This window comes from Mizuhopecten yessoensis, unplaced genomic scaffold, assembly GCF_002113885.1.
Source record: "Mizuhopecten yessoensis strain PY_sf001 unplaced genomic scaffold, ASM211388v2 scaffold8361, whole genome shotgun sequence".
NCBI classification, from domain to species: Eukaryota; Metazoa; Mollusca; class Bivalvia; order Pectinida; family Pectinidae; genus Mizuhopecten; species Mizuhopecten yessoensis.
Window position 1 is genome coordinate 1910383 of NW_018407509.1, and position 17638 is coordinate 1928020.

Below are 17638 nucleotides of genomic sequence, written 5' to 3' on the forward strand. Positions count from 1 at the left end.
TTTTAAGTGGGTTTTTTTTAATATTCCCTCAAAGGACAGCTGACATGATATTTTTCAAAAGTTAACATAGATCATTGCTTGGATTTTACTTATATGTCACATTTTACTGAACACTATCCAAAATTAAAGCAGAGGACTTTTGTACAACCTATAGAAAATACAAACAAGAAAAATTAACAGAAATGTAACGAAAAACAAGTAGAAGCCATTACAATGCTAACAAGATCTGCTTGTTGATGAAGATGGAATATAGAATCTTACCAAGCTCCAAGAAGGGTGTGTGCTTAAAAAACTTTTCGAAATACCTGCTGATCATAAGGTACACAAAACAGTTGCATGGAAATTCAATATTTTCATAATTTCATTGGAGCAGAAGATTGAAAACATTTTTTTAACAAAAGAAGTGACATTAAGTTGTACTTTCAAAAAACGGTTATAACTTGTTTTATCAGGTTGAATCTAACATTTTGAAATTCCATCAGAAAATGGTTCTTGTATAGTGGTGATACTACTGTCTTTGATGAAGGAAAATGTTTAATGTAATAAATCAAGTGCGCCACTGTTGGTGATTTCATCTGACACTGTTTTTGTTCACTGTCGGTGATTTCATCACTGTTGTTGTTTACTGTCGGTGATTTCACCACTGTTGTTGTTCACCGTCGGTGATTTCATCACTGTTGTTGTTCACTGTCTGTGATTTCACCACTGTTGTTGTTCACTGTCGGTGATTTCACCACTTTTCACCACTGTTATTATATTTCACCGCTGTTGGTGATTACCACATCTTTAGAAGTCTTGCCCGATTCTGACCCGACTGCTTCCATTTTATCGAGGATCTCAAATCCGCTTATAACGTTTCCAAACACGACATGCTTGCCATCTAACCTGTTAATCCAGAAATAGATTAATCTTAAAATTGTTTCAAATATGTAGGTTTATCAAAAAATAGTGCAAATGGACTAAAAGAGGCCCAGAGGTCTTGTATCGCTCGCCCAGATATTTTGGTATCAGGTGAGCTAACATTTGTCCATATATTTATTATTTACTCATGAAAAAGGTACATACATGGTCAGTAGGCCTGAAAAAATGGTACAATTCGGTGTGGAATGATAGCTTTAATGCAAATGGTAATAAATTAAGAACCTACAGAACGTTTAAATCAGAGCTAATACCTAGCTCATTTGTCTAACTGGTTCGCCAGAAAAGCAAACGAAGGGTGCTATTTAATTTTAGATGCGGCTCGCTACCCCTAGCAGTTGAAACTGATAGATTCGCCAAACCGGTGATTCCTCTTCAAGAACGCATATGTAAATTGTGTACAAATGTAAATAACTGTACAGAAGATGAATTCCACTTTTTAATGAAATGTACTGTGTATAATGATATTAGATCAACTCTATTTGATGTGGTAAAAAATGTCTTCTGAGGAACTACAAATACCACTAGCAAATGATTTGTATAACATGTACAGACGACGCAGTTCTTTGTGCGTCTAGTATTTTACTACAATGCAAATAATTAATTAGTGTCTCGTAAGCCGTATCCGGCTGAGTATCACATTAAATTACATGTTTTATTTAAAAATACATTTTTTTTACCAGGGATCAATGCAGGGGTTTGGTTTATAAGTGGGTAAGCTCCCTTTAACTTTGAAATATTCTTAAATATAATAAAGCCATTGATCAATGTTTAAAGTTTACTTTTTCTCGATCGTGTTTTAAAGTTGTAAATGTACCTTTGAGATGGGACTTCGAAAATCCCTCGCTGGTAGGGACTGGCCCAACCGCTTGAAGCTAATTGTTTTCTCAATTTCCTTTTAACCTGTTATAACCATAGGTCATAGACCTAGAAATATTATTTAATTTGTTAATTATTGATCAATACTAAAATTTTGCCCTTTTAACCGTGTTTTAAACTATTAAATGTAACCTTAAGAAGGGACCTCGAGAAGCCCTCGCCGGTAGAGCTCTCCCCAACCACTTGGAGCCAATCGATTTCTCAATTACTTTTAACCTCTTATTCCTTTTTTTAAACTGATTAAAAAAATAAAAAAATAAATAAAGTTACATCATATGATTGCAGTGGCGCAGAGCGACCTGTCTTCGCTGGTAGCGCTCTCCCCAACCCTAAGGTAGCGCACTTTGAGTCACTGCAACCTACATGCTAATAATAATAAGGGTAGTCTCACAATAATCTAAGGTCGATATTGATCCCTATTACAAGTAGGTTTTTTTTATGTTAAACAAACTATTTTAAGTTCTAGGAAACAGCCAACTGCAAGTATTTAATATGTACCAATGGAATTGATTTATATTTTGTACAAGTATTTTATATGTATTAATGAACATAAATGTAATTGTGATATGTGACACTTAAATAAACAAATTGAACTTGAACTTTAACTTTATTTATCTTTTCTAAGAACTTGAGTTTCATCTAAAAAAATCTTGTGAATCAAGCCTTGAAACAGCAATATTTGACATATTTTTATTGATTTTTTGCTTTATTGTTTACCAATATGTGAACAGAAGCTGTGTGGTATATAGATTGTGCAGTGGATATACACATCACATGATTTGATGTTCTGCAATATGTTGGGAGAAAGTCGCAATCACAAAATGGCACATTCTACTGATCATGAATGTGATGGTTAAAACAGGAGAGAAAAATATCCAATGAACAGACTGGGATTCGAACCCGAGACCTCTGAATTCTACCATAGATATATATATGCACTAATAATTGAGCTACTTGGTTGCCAGCGATCAACCCAGTCCAGTTCCACTACATTCCTCCCTTCTTAGATCCTGAAGAGACACAAGACCCTTAAGCAACTTTCGTAGGTATATTTTGTTGGACATCAAAAGTAATTGTGAAAAAAAAAAGGAAAAAGGAACTTGGGACCCTCTGAATTCTAGACAGACGATATACCTTTTAATCTACCTATGCCTAGTTGCCGGCTATCAACCCAGCCCAGTTTCGCTACACATCAATGCAAAAAGGGTTTCCAAATGTCAACAAATATAATCTCAAATCGACGCATAGAATGACTTCCTGAATCGTACCTTGGCAAAAAATTCAAACTCCAATTTGGTAAAATCTATGATAAAACAGTCAAGATAGGCAGATCTCATTATGGTAGGACCAATAAAGGACTTCAGGCGTTACGAGTCATTTTTGGCCACATGAAAAGTGAAATTTCAACTTAAGATTTATTTACCATTATCTTTTATAAACATATTGGTAATTTGGTGCTATCTTTCTTGGTGCTTTTTTCTTAAATGCACATGCATAGATGCCCTACCCTACTAACAAAATTGCATTTCTATGCAGAAATAGCCAAAATCTGGTGTTTTTGGACAGTTATAGCATGCAGAAATAAAAGCCTCCGCTCATGACAAACAAAATTCCTTTCTACAAATGAACACTCGTGTTAAACAGTTATTGGTTTGGTGCATACACAGGCTTTCAAAAATTGAAAAGTGTTTCGTTAATTTCCTTTAAAATGGTGAATTTTCAACCATTGAGCACAACAGACGATATTCACACATTTTATTATGAAAATGATGTTTTTTGTCTCTCTTTGAAATGCCAAATATCCTAAACCAATTATCAAATTAATTTGAAACTTCTTATTTTGTACTTCATTTATTCTAGATAACGAATATAACAACTAATTTTAAATCCCCAATGAGGCCGGAAATGACCCATAACGCCCCTAGTCCCTTCCATATCCAGCTGATGGTTTTCCACAACTTACCATGCCGTTTTTTCTGTACATAGGAAGAACTGTGACCCATTGGTATTCTTGCCGGAGTTGGCCATTGAAAGCACTCCTACAAATAATTTGTTTTCAAACTTATTATAAACATCAACATCATTTCAGTAATCAAATACCTTTTCAAGACAATTAAATTAAAGACATACTGTATACATTTAACATTTTACGTTCAATTAAATTAAAACATTTAAAATTAAATTAATGGATATTACTAAAAGGTTCACAGATAATGATCGATTTGTATATTGTCTTAACAAATTTTCTAATGACAGCACCAGTGACCTTGATATATGAACCTAAATTAAAAAGCAAAAACTTTTCATGGAGAAAAAATGTGTGAAGTTTGAGCATATCAACCCAGAGAAACTTAAGCTTTTGAGCAGAAACCTTTTCCTTATTTAGATACATGTAAAGTGAAAGTGACCTTGACCTTTGGCCTCTTCAATTTCAAGCAAGCACTTTCAGGAAGGAAACCAATTTTTTATCTTTAGTACTAGTAACTTTGACCTTTAACTATAAACCAATCCCTAGCAAACTCTTTCCTTAACCCTTTAACCCCTATGTAACTTTAGTAGACTCTACCATGCATTGACCTGGACAAGTCCATTAATGTCTACAGTGTTGAAAGGGTTAAGGCAGCAATGTATGAAGTTTGACTTTGATTATCCTCCTAAATACAAGTGATTGCATGGAAACCAATTTCCTAATTAAACATAAAACATTGACCTTTGCACTTCAACCCTGAACAGCAATCCTATGCATGCACCTTCCAAAGAAAAAACAGTGACCTTGAATCCCCAGACTCAGAAAAAAATTCTCAAGTCAATCTTTCTTTAGTGAGAAACCACTGTATGAAGTTTGAGTAGATTTGGCCCACAGGAACTCAAGTTATTGTGCAGAAATGAAGATGAAATTGTACAGATGTGTCATTACAATACCAACCCCCCCCCCCTCATCTCGATCTAGACTTATTGCCTATATATGGGTCTTCTGTACACAAGTTATTTCTGCTAATAATCATGATGACGCAATGAAAAATATATTGCAGTGTATACAACTAAATCAAAACTCCATTATCCATCTTTTATCTCTCCTTTGTTCTTGCAAAGAAAATTCTATCACAAATTACTGTGAAATCAGATATTTTCGTGTGGCCTTAGTTTTTTGGTTTCCTGCCGAAACATCATAACTATGACGATGGATCCCAAATCTCATTGACCCTGGCCTTCCTTTCTTACATTTCCTCTAGGAAAAAACAAGTTTTTACCTTTGCCAGTATGCTTCAATATGAAGTTTTCATCCTCAAATTTGTTTCCGTAAATACTTTTGCCTCCAGTTCCATTTCCCCTGGTAAAGTCACCTCCTTGACACATGAAATTCGGAATAACCCTATGGAACTTGCTATCTTTATATCCAAATCCCTTTTCACCTGTACAAAGGGCTCTGAAATTTTCTGCAAAAATGAAAATGATGGCGAGTCAATATGATCAATATTTAGTACATTATTACAGCAGAGACGTATATATTACAGAGATTAGCAACTTGCGCAGATCTCGCAAAAGCATGCATGATCATATTGTTCAGGCAGTGAAATATGATACGCCGTGAGACTTGGGTTGTGGATGCGCAATCACGCCGGAACCGGGTCTAGGATTGTTCGTTTTGACAGCTAAAACCACATGTCGAAGCAAACTGATGGCGACCCTAGCTAGCGACTATAATCTGGTCAATGCGTTACCTGTGAGAATTTGATCGTGTATTCGTTAGAACGTTCGTGTCAACATGTCACATATCATAGACATATATGGCTCATATTAAGAAGCTGGTTAGAAATATTAGGTAATATCTGAATACGTTTTTGAAATTGAAAGGAGTGCCGGTGTCATGCCGGAATTAACCCTCGCACATCACAACCGCCATTTAACGTGTATTTTCAGAGCTCAATTATCAAACTTTGCAAGTATTGTAAAAAACTCATTTTAAGAACCTGGTTCGAAATATTATCAAATAATTCATATCTGAAGATGTTTTTGAAATTGAATAATTAATAAACTAGAATTATGTCAGTGTGACATTAAAGCCGCTAACCACTTCAAATTTAACTGCTTCAGTAACACGTTGAGCATCAATATCTACTATAATACCTCAGATATGTTTTCTGTATTCTGCTAGTTGAAAATCAGGTCATGTGATGATGTTGCCTTTGGAATTTCCAAAATCAATCACCTCTTAAATGATGCCATAAAAACATTTCTCCCTCTCCTCTTTTTTCACCCTCTTTTGCGACGCATTGTTGTAATTTTCATTAATTAGCATCCTCCAATGATGTGACATGAGCATTTACGTGCAGAATGGCAATCAGTAAATGAGTAATAAAGAATAGGTGCATTTTGTGCTTGTGAAATGATGGATAATTAACGATAGTGGGAAAACATGCATGGAGAAAAAGAGACACTGTACCCTGGTGTCACCGGTTTTCGACGTTGCAAGAGCAAAATACTCCTTTTATTTTCATTTATTTTTTATTCATATTAATTATAATTATTAATGTATGTAGTGACTTTATTTACTGTCATTGAATATACAATTCATCACAAAATCTCACAAATGTTCTTGGAATATTTTTGAATTATATTTCTCAATGCGGCTTTACCAACGTAAGAGTTATTTCCCTTACACCGGATTGGATAATATTTTGACACAGCGTGAATTCTTGTCAAACAACAGCGGCAGTTGTTTCATGTTATTAAATTGTAACATTTTCATTAAATATACCAGAAATAGCATGCTGTGTTACAGAAATGCTTCAGTATCCTTCGATTTTCTTCGAAAAAGCAGGTAATGCAAAATAACTTACCTGCAGTTTTGGGAACAACGTCGCCGCGCAGCTACAAAAAAAAATAAAAAATCTTTCATATTACACAAATCAGAAAACAACCAATACAAAACTGACTTACATACTTCTCAACAGTTGATAATATTTCTATGTAACGAAGAAGAAGGTGCAAAACTGCATGCCGTTTAACAGGAAATATTCGTTGTACACGTATAAACCCTTGGTTGTTTTCGTGCTTGCTAAGGAATCCAAATAGATTTTTCTGACTTGTCACAAAAAAACGTCACAAAAAAATACCTTAGGATGTACAGTGATTTTATCATATTTCCCACTGTTAAATGAGGGTTATTAATCTTATTATGGTTGTTTTTATTTCGATACCCTTTGGTTGTGTACCAACCAAAACATTGATGAAATGGTGCACAGGTTAACATACGAGACTTTCTGAAATAATTGAAAAATGGCTATTTTCCTTAAAATATTGATGTTTGTATGACAATTCGACACGACCATTCCTGGTATGAAAATGATGATTTTAGCACAAGGGGAATTCTAATGGCAAATGGCGGCTGCACAGTTTCAAGAATGTAAGCTAATACATTTTGCAATGTAAAACTTGCTGCTGTTTTTGTCAGATTAGACAGTTTCAGTTTTGTGGGGTTTTCTAACATCGAATAGCTGAGGCTGTTGTGAAAATGCTTTAAAAACTAAGACTACAATCCACATTGATTTTGTAAATTTACTTGTTATTCCACTTTCAAGACTGTTTAAAAAATTGGTACAGACTGATAATCCTGTGTTGGCAATGTTCCAGGTCTTACTGGGAAATTGGTCATGTTATTATCTATTTAAATTCTCTGAATTTATGTTGGCTTAACTTTAATCCAGGACCAGGTTAGCACATATTTTAACTATTATATAATCATCCCCGTGGCATGGTTAGTTTATTCTATATATACAGTCCTTGTGCTTTGAAAAAAGATGGAGTTAACTCCAGATTTAGTGAAAGGTTTATATTTATACTTCCTTTATAAAGTAAGGAGCGTGTAACCCACAGAATCGGATCTTGTAACTTGATGGTGAGTTTTCATGATTTTTAATATATCGCTAGGGGACATCACTATTTTTTTACAATTAATTATTGGCGTTAAAATCAGAGTGATAGTAAACGTGAAATGTATTAATCTTCCATTTCATTTTAAATTAGCCAAGAATTCCACAGGTGTGGATGTGTTGCCTGCTCAGCGCTTTAAGTGAGAAAAGTGTTTTGGCTTGAGTTACCACACAACGATGAACAGCGTTGCTATGTCAAGTGTGATATGACAAAACACAGAAAGTTGAAACTCGACAGAAAAACTCTGAATATATGTTGAACATTATTGCTTCTAGCATTACTGTACAAAATTTGAAAGGAATTGATTAAAAAATATAAATGTTCTTGCAATTACTACACAATGCCCTTTTTTGGCCACCAAAAATGCATGTTAACTTCTGAAATGCGAACTCTTTCGGGCTATACTGGTATGCAATATGTGTACAAAGTTTTTGAGTTCTATCAACGCAAAGGAAACCTTGTTTTGGACGACGACAAAGTAATACCTATATGTCGCCTCGCATTGCAGGCAACACAAAAAGGATATTATTCCTGATATTGTTGTGAAAAAGAAAGAAAAAATGCACTTTCCAAAATTAGGATGAGTACGCTTCTTTTTAGCATTTCTTGAAAACCCACTGTTCTGCAGGTGCATTAAAAATAATTCAAACAGCTCTCAAGCATTCGGTTTTTTAGATAAAGTAATTTGCATTGGTGTTGAACTGTTCTGTTATCAGCAGATGGCAATAATTTAAACAAGCTTAAGGCGCCCACCATTGTACCATCTTCATTAGTTCTTTGTCAGTTTGATATTTTCTCTTCTTTTCTCTAATCAGTTTGATCGAGTCATGTTAACAGTGAATGCACCTTGGGGTAACTTTTGATCTAAACTAAATACTGCTGTGTATAAAGACCACCTTCAAAGTGATTTTTTTTAAATTTTGATACATTGTATAAATATATCACCCATGGCCATCGTACGCTACTGTACACTGCTACTTGTGTTGCCCAAACTAATTTTGAATCAACCCCTAATCATGTTAGGCAAAACAGTGCACATGGGGAATAATCCTGCATTCGGGTAACAGTTAGTGAGTTGAGTTGGCAGATTAGACAGTTTCAGTTTTGTGGGGTTTTCTAACATCGAATAGCTGAGGCTGTTGTGAAAATGCTTTAAAAATTAAAGTGAAATAAAAACACAAAGTTCTTTTTCACATTATGAACAAAAAAGGGCGTCATACTCTCAACAAAATTCCAATAAAAAATACAATTGTGTACAAAAATATGTAAATTCAGTTGTCTAAATTTTTGTGAAAAGGACAAATTGTATCACCTCCATTGCTTATAGCTGTAGTGTGTGTTGTAGAGTAGCTATAAATAGCACACATAACAAAAACATGCTCACCTGTCATATTTACACTGGATAGTCCCATTGACTACACACTGAAGCCAATGGAGAACAAAGTCAGTGATATGGTTTGTCCTTTTCACAAAAAGTTAGACATCAGAATTGATAATTTTTTGTGCACAAATTTACTTCATTGTGTTATCTATTTGATTTAGTTGACAGAATGACGCCCTTTTTTGCTCCAAGTGTTTAAACGAACTTTGTGTGTTTTTATTTCACTCTATTCCCCATTTCAGTAATAACAAATGGGTAACTGTTACCCAAATGCAGGATTATTACACATACTGTATGCGCCGCGCGTTTTGCCCAACCTGCTGAAGACTCATTTAAATTCCTCCAACTCAAATGATGGAACTAGTTCATTATGAAAGTTAACGTTTGAATGAGTTAAAACCCACACCGTAGAGTACAGCATAAAGTAGGCCTTCTGTACAGATTGTGGTTTTGTATTGAATTTGTCTTCCCTCCTCCGTGGAAGGATGGGAAACGAATGCACCCATTTTTCGGATCGTAAATTCTAGAACCTTCGGGTGTATATCCTACTATATTCATAAATATTACAGAGTACAATGTTACCTCCATCACTATCCTGCCTGCTGGCGACTTTCCGATTGAGATATCGAAGAAAACCTGGGATTTAGCCATTCTGTCACTTAGGGGGGAAACACGTGGTTTGCCTTCTAATCTTTCCGTGAAACTGAAAGAAACCGAAATTAATTTCAATTCCAAAATATTAACCGTCACAGAGTACATTTATCCAAAGTAAAATATTATTAAAATTTAGACATAACTGTTATTCGACATTAATCTTATTTCGCGTGAGTATAAGGCCTACTCATCCCTACGAACCTACCTGCTCCGATTTGCCGGTGTAGACTCCCAAGTTCCTCAGCCGGAAGCAGATCTGCATTCGACCGTGACGTCAGCTATGGAGAGACACGACGAGGTCAAGCGGTCAAACCACAGGGTTTCGTTACAAATGTGTACTAGATGACAAATAACAGTAGCATATGTGTATTTAGACATTTGCAAAAAAAAAACTGTGGTCAACCCGTTAGCTAGACGGACATTAGAAAACCTTCGGCTAATCGTTAAAAAAATATTGAAGATAAAAAATATTCATAATCTAACGGCTAAATCCGTCTGTGCTAGAGATCTAATTATAATCTTCGATCCACGTGATTGTCTTGTTAGTAAGGTGGGCCTACGTTATAACTTATTATACTTCTGATAAAAGTTACGTAACACAATCAGTCAACATATATAGGTATCTAGAGGCCTCGAGTCTACATGATTTTTACGGTTACATCTAAAACGATTTTAGCTGGCCTCAAAACTCCCTTTAACATGTTGAACCATAAGAAAATGTCGTACATGTGATTATATTTATATTTCTACTGAACTTGGACTCAATATACCTACTTAAGATTTTAAAGCTTTTTTTCAATTAACTTTTCAGTTGGCGTATGGATACATCAGCATATTATCAACCTGATTACTCTGTTATTCCGCGGAGCGCGGGAAGTCATAGATTTCATAGATTGTTTTCAATTTATTTTTGTCAGAAGTATTCAATTGAATTCAAAACATAAATTACATCTTAATTTGCTTATTCATCTTACCAGGACGACGTCTCACAGTGAGTGATGACGTCATCAGTTTTGATGCCTTCCATGGTGTTAGACTTGCACAAGACCGATATTTTAGAAATTATCAAATATCAATATCGCTCTGAATGTAAATATAAGGATAGGATCCCATTTTGTTGAGGTTTATGGGGTATAAACCTCAATGGGTCTTGAGACAAATTCAAAATGAACTGCCTCGCAAGACCAATTGAGGTGTATACCCCGGCCATAAACCTCAACAAAACAGAATTCAATCCTTAACTAAATGAATGTCTGGACATCAACTCCCCTACGTACATCAGATACAGTGGCGGACCCAAGAGTTTTGGCCTAGTTGCCCGGGGCAACACCCTTTTTTTCCTGTGTCCAAAAATAATCAGGACCAAGGTTTTTGAAGATTTTCCTCAATTCCATATGGGATTTCCTTCTAATATCAACCATCCCTTGCTCAACACTGATCTGACTGGAGACCCTACTAATATATAGACAATAAAGGATTAATCCTCTTTTGTTTAGAGTATAAGCAGGGATGTGTAGTGGACACATCCCTGGTATAAGTAGTGGACTCCTTGTTTGGGCAACACCCTTAGGTATATCACGAACTTAGATAATCTAATTCCGTGGGTATATATAGATGTTCAAACTGCTGGCAAGGGTCTGACTGACTCTACCCACGGACTTAGATCATCTGATTCCGTGCTCTACCTAATCATATTGTTCTAAATGTCACGGTGTGGTGATCACCCTGTCAGTTGGGAGAGGACTATACCATCTGTTGAAACTAGGTATATAAGTTAAGTGTTATGTCAAAGGTAACGTTAGAGTCAATTTCATGATATATACAACTGTATTTTCACCTGTGGTTTCATGTACACATGGTCACCAGGAGTGATTTATTATACCTATTAAAAAATTAAAAAAATTAAAGACAATAAAGCACCCTCCTTAGCATCGCTATTTTATCAGGTCAGAGACGTCTCTGATCAGGTGAATAATAACGAATGTTAGCATAAAAGCCTAGCATGTATATCCTTTTCATTTGGTATTGCCTTTGTACATATGTATACGTGCAATTTCATATTAAAAGAAAACAGTTAAATCAAAATTCATAGATATGACCAAAAAAAGGACAAAATAATTAATTGCCAAATGCTAAACTACATGCACATGAAGGGCATGACACAAACATCAACATTTTAACCAAATCCTACATTTCTACCATTGTGTTAGAGAATTTGTTAACACTCGATCCGCTCGCCATCACAAAATATAAATACTCTATGTTATAAAATATAACCTGGAAATACCGCAAACTCAGAAAACTATTCTATGCCTCACTCGAACTGTTTGACAATGGAAATAATATCCGATACATTCTTGCTTTCTACGCTCGGCTTGACATAGTTTAGTATAACATCTTCAGAAGAAAACAAACATTTTGCCTCGCTCCGCTCGATGGGGAAATTATAATTGTCACAATCTCAGAAATAATAAAGTTCTATATATTCTAATTAATTTATTAGTTCTAGATAAATGCAAAAAAATGTAGTTTTCTGAGTTTAAAGTGTTGGGCAACATAATTAATTCCTGGGTCCCCAGTCATAACCAACCAAGGTCATGGTTGATGTCATGGTGGAAATCAGGGTCAAGGTTCATACAAGTCCAGGCACGTTCGGACAGGTCAAAACAGTGGTAAACTAAGTTCCTTCCTGAAAATAAGCATTTACTTTTTAAAAGCCAGTTTCTCCCAGGAAACAACGGATAGATAAGAACTTCCGCGCCGGGTACGCCTCAGTGGAAAACTGTCCGGTTCCAGCTTAATTTATAGTTTATAACTTTGCATTGGGAGAGTCCTTAAGGTGACCAGGGCAACCCAAGTTTTTTTGACTTAGTATTTCATTATTATTTTAGGCAATTGGTCAAATTGGACAAATAGCTTGGTAAAGTTACCGTCTCACTCTGCATCAAGTTGACTATAACATTGCACGCCTCGTGTTTATGGTCTATACTTATGTCTCTCGCACAGGTAAGTTATCAAAACAGACAATGGAGTTACCACTGGTATCGGTAATAGAGTTTAAATTCCTCTTCGAATAGGTAACTTGATATCACACACAGAGGCCCATACCGATCATTAAATATTTGTAGAAAAGTCACCATTCAAGATAAATCGTAATTAATTGATTTTTTTTTTTTACAAAGGACCGTATTTATGTAACACTTCTCATGTGATTTGGTAAAAAAAGGTAAAGTGTAAAAAATATGAAAATACCATTCTGCTTTAAATATGAGCAGGAGAAAAGTTTCATGAATACCGTCCGCAAAGGAATATAATCGAAATGAAGACGTATCCATCCAAATCCGACGTAACGGCATCATGCTTTTTTTAAGTTACACAAAGAAGAAACGGGGCTCCATTTCCACCGAGTGGTATGTTCCTCAAGAATCAGTGGTAGCAACTGGTAAGGTCGACAGAAGTCATTTCAGAAAACGCTCCGTCAAAAAGGCATGTATACAGATATAAACATATTTAGAACGGTTTTGCTTTCGTTTGGGGTTTTAGCTAAATCCTATGGGGAAAAAAGGCCGACCAGCGGCCTCTTACTTTAAAAGAGTAGGGTTTTAGCGTTCTCGTAATAGCCAAGGTGACATATGAAGACGGGTGATTAAACAGTGACGTACACCACTGAAAAAAAGGAGCATGGTAGTAAGAAAAGATCGCAAGTGTTGTAATGGAGGGCAGCAACTAGACCAAGTCTGGTTTCTACACTGTCCTTTCAACTGAAGACAAAGAAAAAACAACTTCATTCCGATTTTGCAAAGGGGTTCCACATTAGTCGCCTCTTCCGACACAGCAGACCTATTCGATCTTTCATTTTCTCGAAAGTGCACATGGCAATCAGAGACGACCGTTTATGTATGAGGGGAAGTCGACAATGCTCTAGACCCACTGGAGATGATATATAAGAGCTATCGGTACACCGGAAACATACTATATAGCTTAGGGTATCAAGTCGTACTACACAAACACCCAGTGAGACATGAATTTGAAGAGTGGGTTTGTTGCCATTCGAGTTAAGGGACAGAAAAATTCCACTGGTGGTGGGCTCATTCTACCGACAGCTAACAAACACCTTAAACACACTAGGGTTTTGTGTGATGACGTCAAACAAGTTGTAAACAGCAACAATATTTCAACGCTTCCGTTAGTCGGTGATGCCAACTTACCAGATATCAACTGGGAAACGGACACCACTGGTGGGAACAGATACCCGAAGGAAATAAATTAAGGTTTCATCAACACCAAGTGTGATTCCGGCTTAAGCCAGATTATTAAATTTCCTACTAGAGAAGATACTATTCTAGAAACCTTCTTTGCCAACAGACATGGCTTGATCAATCGATGGACACCTACACCAGACATCAGTGATTACGACACCATCGCATACATTGAGGCCAGTGTCAAGGCAAACTATAGCAGGCCCTCAAGACGAAAGATCTTCTTGTGGGAAAATGCTGACAAGAACAGCTTGCATACCAGCATGGAGAAATTTGCCTCAGACTTCACCAAGTCACAGACCGTCGACACTTGACATCAGAACGCTGTGGAATATCTTTACAGCTTGATGCAATAGTCTCATATCAGACAATGTTCCATCAAGCTGACCTCCCAACGGGATAACCAGGTCTGGATAAATTGGGACACCAAGAAACTCTTCCGACATAATGAGTACGCTACAAGAAGGCTAAGAAGTTTCACCAACTCAAGAAGGACAACCAGACTGCACGTAGAATCACCTACAATGGACACATTTCAGCTATATGTTTGATGAAGACCATTCCACCAACCCGAAGAAATATTGAGGATTCATCAAAAGTAAAAGATCGGAAAACACTGAGGTCTCACCATTAGGGCAGGAGGGAATACTATATAGCGATTTACCAGCAAGGCTAACATCCTCGACCGACAGTTCACACCAGTCTTCACAAAGGAAGTGCTGTACCCAGTAAAGGTGATAGCCCTTATCAAGATGTGTGTGCCAGAGATCGTCATTTATCTTCTTGGAGTGATGAAGTTGCTGAAGAATATCAACATCCACAAAACCACTGGCCCTGATGCTGAAGGAGCTAGCAGGGGGCTAGATTACACCGGTCCTAACATCGATATTCAAGGCGCGCCAGGAACGGATACCAGACACGTGAAAATTAAGAAGCTGTGGTCACTTCTCATTCCAAGAAGGGAGATCGAGGGAAGGCCTCCAACTATCGCCCAGTATTCCTTTCCTCCGTCACATGTAAGACCACGGAGCATATACTTAACAGCAACATCATTGGTTATCTCGAAATATCATCCTTCCAATATGGATTTCGAAAAGCACGACCATGAAGCCAATAAGTGGTCTTAACACCAGAGAACAGATTGACTGTATACTCCTAGACTTATCATAAGCTTTTGATAAGGTCCCTCATCATAAGCTCTTGAGCAAGTGCGACTACTACGGGATACGATACAACTCACTCCAATGGATTGTCTGTTTCCTGCTTCACCGAAAACAAGAAGTGGTGGTGGATGGGAAAAGATCAGAGACGACAGACGTACATTAAACAAATTTGATGAAGCTAACTGGGACGAAATTAATTCAAATCTATTATCTGTTGATTGGGAAACAGTAATTGCTAACAATGATAATGTCGATGATTTTAACAGCATACTGATGGATAAAATATCAACCCTAGCTGAAAATTCATATTCCTAAAAATCATAAGAATAAGACCTAATGATAAACCGTGGATGACACATCTGATAAGTTCTAATCTTAGAAAAAAAATCGTCTTCATAATATTGCAGTTAATAGTTACAAGGAGAACGATTGGTATACATTTAGATTAGCACTAACAATTGTATAGATCTTTACAAAAAGCTTAAAAATTCCTTATCTGATAAATCTATAAGTAACCTTTCCAATTAAAGCAAATCCTCACCTCTTCTTAATACAGGTAATAATATTTTAATTCATCCACTTGATAAAGCCGAAGCTTTAAATAATTTCTTTTCGTCTATATCTTATTCTGTCACAGATGATATCAATACTTCAAACCATGAGTTTGACTTACCTCCCCTTAGTCGCCTTAAATTTGATAATACCATAATAACTGATCAGGATGTTCAGGACCAGATAGAATTAACTAATGTTAATAAAACCCCAGGACCTGATAATATTGCAACTAAATTAATAAAAAAATCTATTACCCTCGCTAATATTACCTCTAATTTTTTTCTTTCAAAAAACTATTTCAGAAGGTAGAATTCCACTAATATGGAAATCTTCTAATGTTAATGCACTGTACAAAGGTAAATGCTTCATGGTAGACCCTAATAACTATAGACCAATAGATGTTACTTCATGTTTTATTAAGATCTTAGAAAAAATTGTATTTAACCATGTAACTAAACATCACATAATTAGTAACCATCAATCTGGCTTCCAACCCAAGGACTCAACAGTCAATCAACTATTATCTATATATAATACCATAATTAAAAACTTAGATCAAGGTAAAGATACTAGATTGGTTTTCTGTGATATTAGCAAAGCATTTGAAAGAGTTTGGCATAAGGGATTATTGTATAAATTAAAAAAATATGGAATCTGTGGAAATCTTTTTAATTGGTTTGAAAATTATTTATCAGATAGAAAACAGCGGGTGTTATTTGAAGGGTACAGTTCTAACTTTCAGTCCATCTTTGCAGGTGTTCCACAAGGTTCAATTCTTGGTCCTTTTCTTTTCTCCTTTTTATAAATGACATAACCCATGAGATAAGTACAAATATTAAGCTGCTTGCTGATGATACCTAACTTTTTGTAATTGTTGAAGACGACATGATCGCTCTGTGTATTGCACTGAATGAAGATCTAGATTCTATTAACGAATGAGCAAATAAGTGGAAAATTAAATTAAATCCCAACAAAACCATAGGTCTAACAGTGTCTAGAAGGAATAGAAAGCACCCCCTCTTTTCATTAATAATAAATTATTACCTGATGAAATAAATCATAAACATTTAGGGTTACTTTTTAATTCTAAAGGTACATGGGGGGGGGGTCATATTCATGATATTTTTAATAAAGCTTGTACTAGACTAAACATGTTGAGAATGCTTCAATATAAAATCGATAGAAAAATCATTGGAAACATTATTTTATTCTTATATAAGACCTGTGCTTGAGTATGGTGATATTATCTGGAATAACTGTACCATTGGAGAATCTAGTATGCTTGAATCTAAATTGAAGCTATGAAAATTATATCGGGGTTAAGAAGTGGGACATCTCATCGAAAACTAAACCTTGAGGTAAATATGGAAACTTTAAATTTAAGACGTCATCAACATAAAACTGACTATCTTTATAATATTATTGTACCTTTTATTAATAATGTTAATAACCCATATGGATTGAGGCATACTAGATTCTTTAATGTACCTCAAGCTCGAACTCATATCTACAACACTAGTTTCTTTCCTGATACGATGAATTTATGGAACTTATTAGATTCTTCTATAACATCTGCTAATTACCTTATTTCATTCAAATATAAACTTAATAACTATTATAATAATAAAGTAGATAATATTTCCCTGACCTTAAACAGTGCAATCCTAGGAATCTTAATATAATACTTTGTCAAATCAGGCACAAAGCAAGTAACTTAAACTTCGATAAATTTACTGACCACCTTATTCAAGATGGCAGTTGTTCTTGTGGAGCACCGCGTGAAGATGCTGATATTTTTTTCTTTTTCTGTCCAAATTATTCTGATTTCAGACGGGATTTTTATGAAATATATAATGTAGTAGGATTTATAAGTCTGAAATTACTTACATCAGGAG

General features: G+C 35.6%; 1 protein-coding gene across 2 annotated transcripts; it reads right to left on the reverse strand.

Moving 5' to 3' along the window:
• Window positions 1-10081, reverse strand: LOC110455676 (peptidyl-prolyl cis-trans isomerase-like). Of its 2 annotated transcripts, none has more exons than XM_021505943.1 (6): window positions 9972-10081; window positions 9695-9815; window positions 6639-6669; window positions 5049-5234; window positions 3761-3836; window positions 1-885 (listed from the first exon to the last, which is right to left on the reverse strand). In XM_021505943.1, exons 2-6 carry the CDS (start codon window positions 9761-9763, stop codon window positions 753-755), a joined length of 495 nt encoding a protein of 164 aa, XP_021361618.1. In that variant the 5' UTR covers window positions 9764-9815; window positions 9972-10081; the 3' UTR covers window positions 1-752. The 2 variants fall into 2 exon arrangements, with proteins under 2 accessions (XP_021361618.1, XP_021361619.1); XM_021505944.1 differs by having other exon boundaries at window positions 9968-10064.
• Window positions 10082-17638: the final 7557 nt, after the last annotated feature.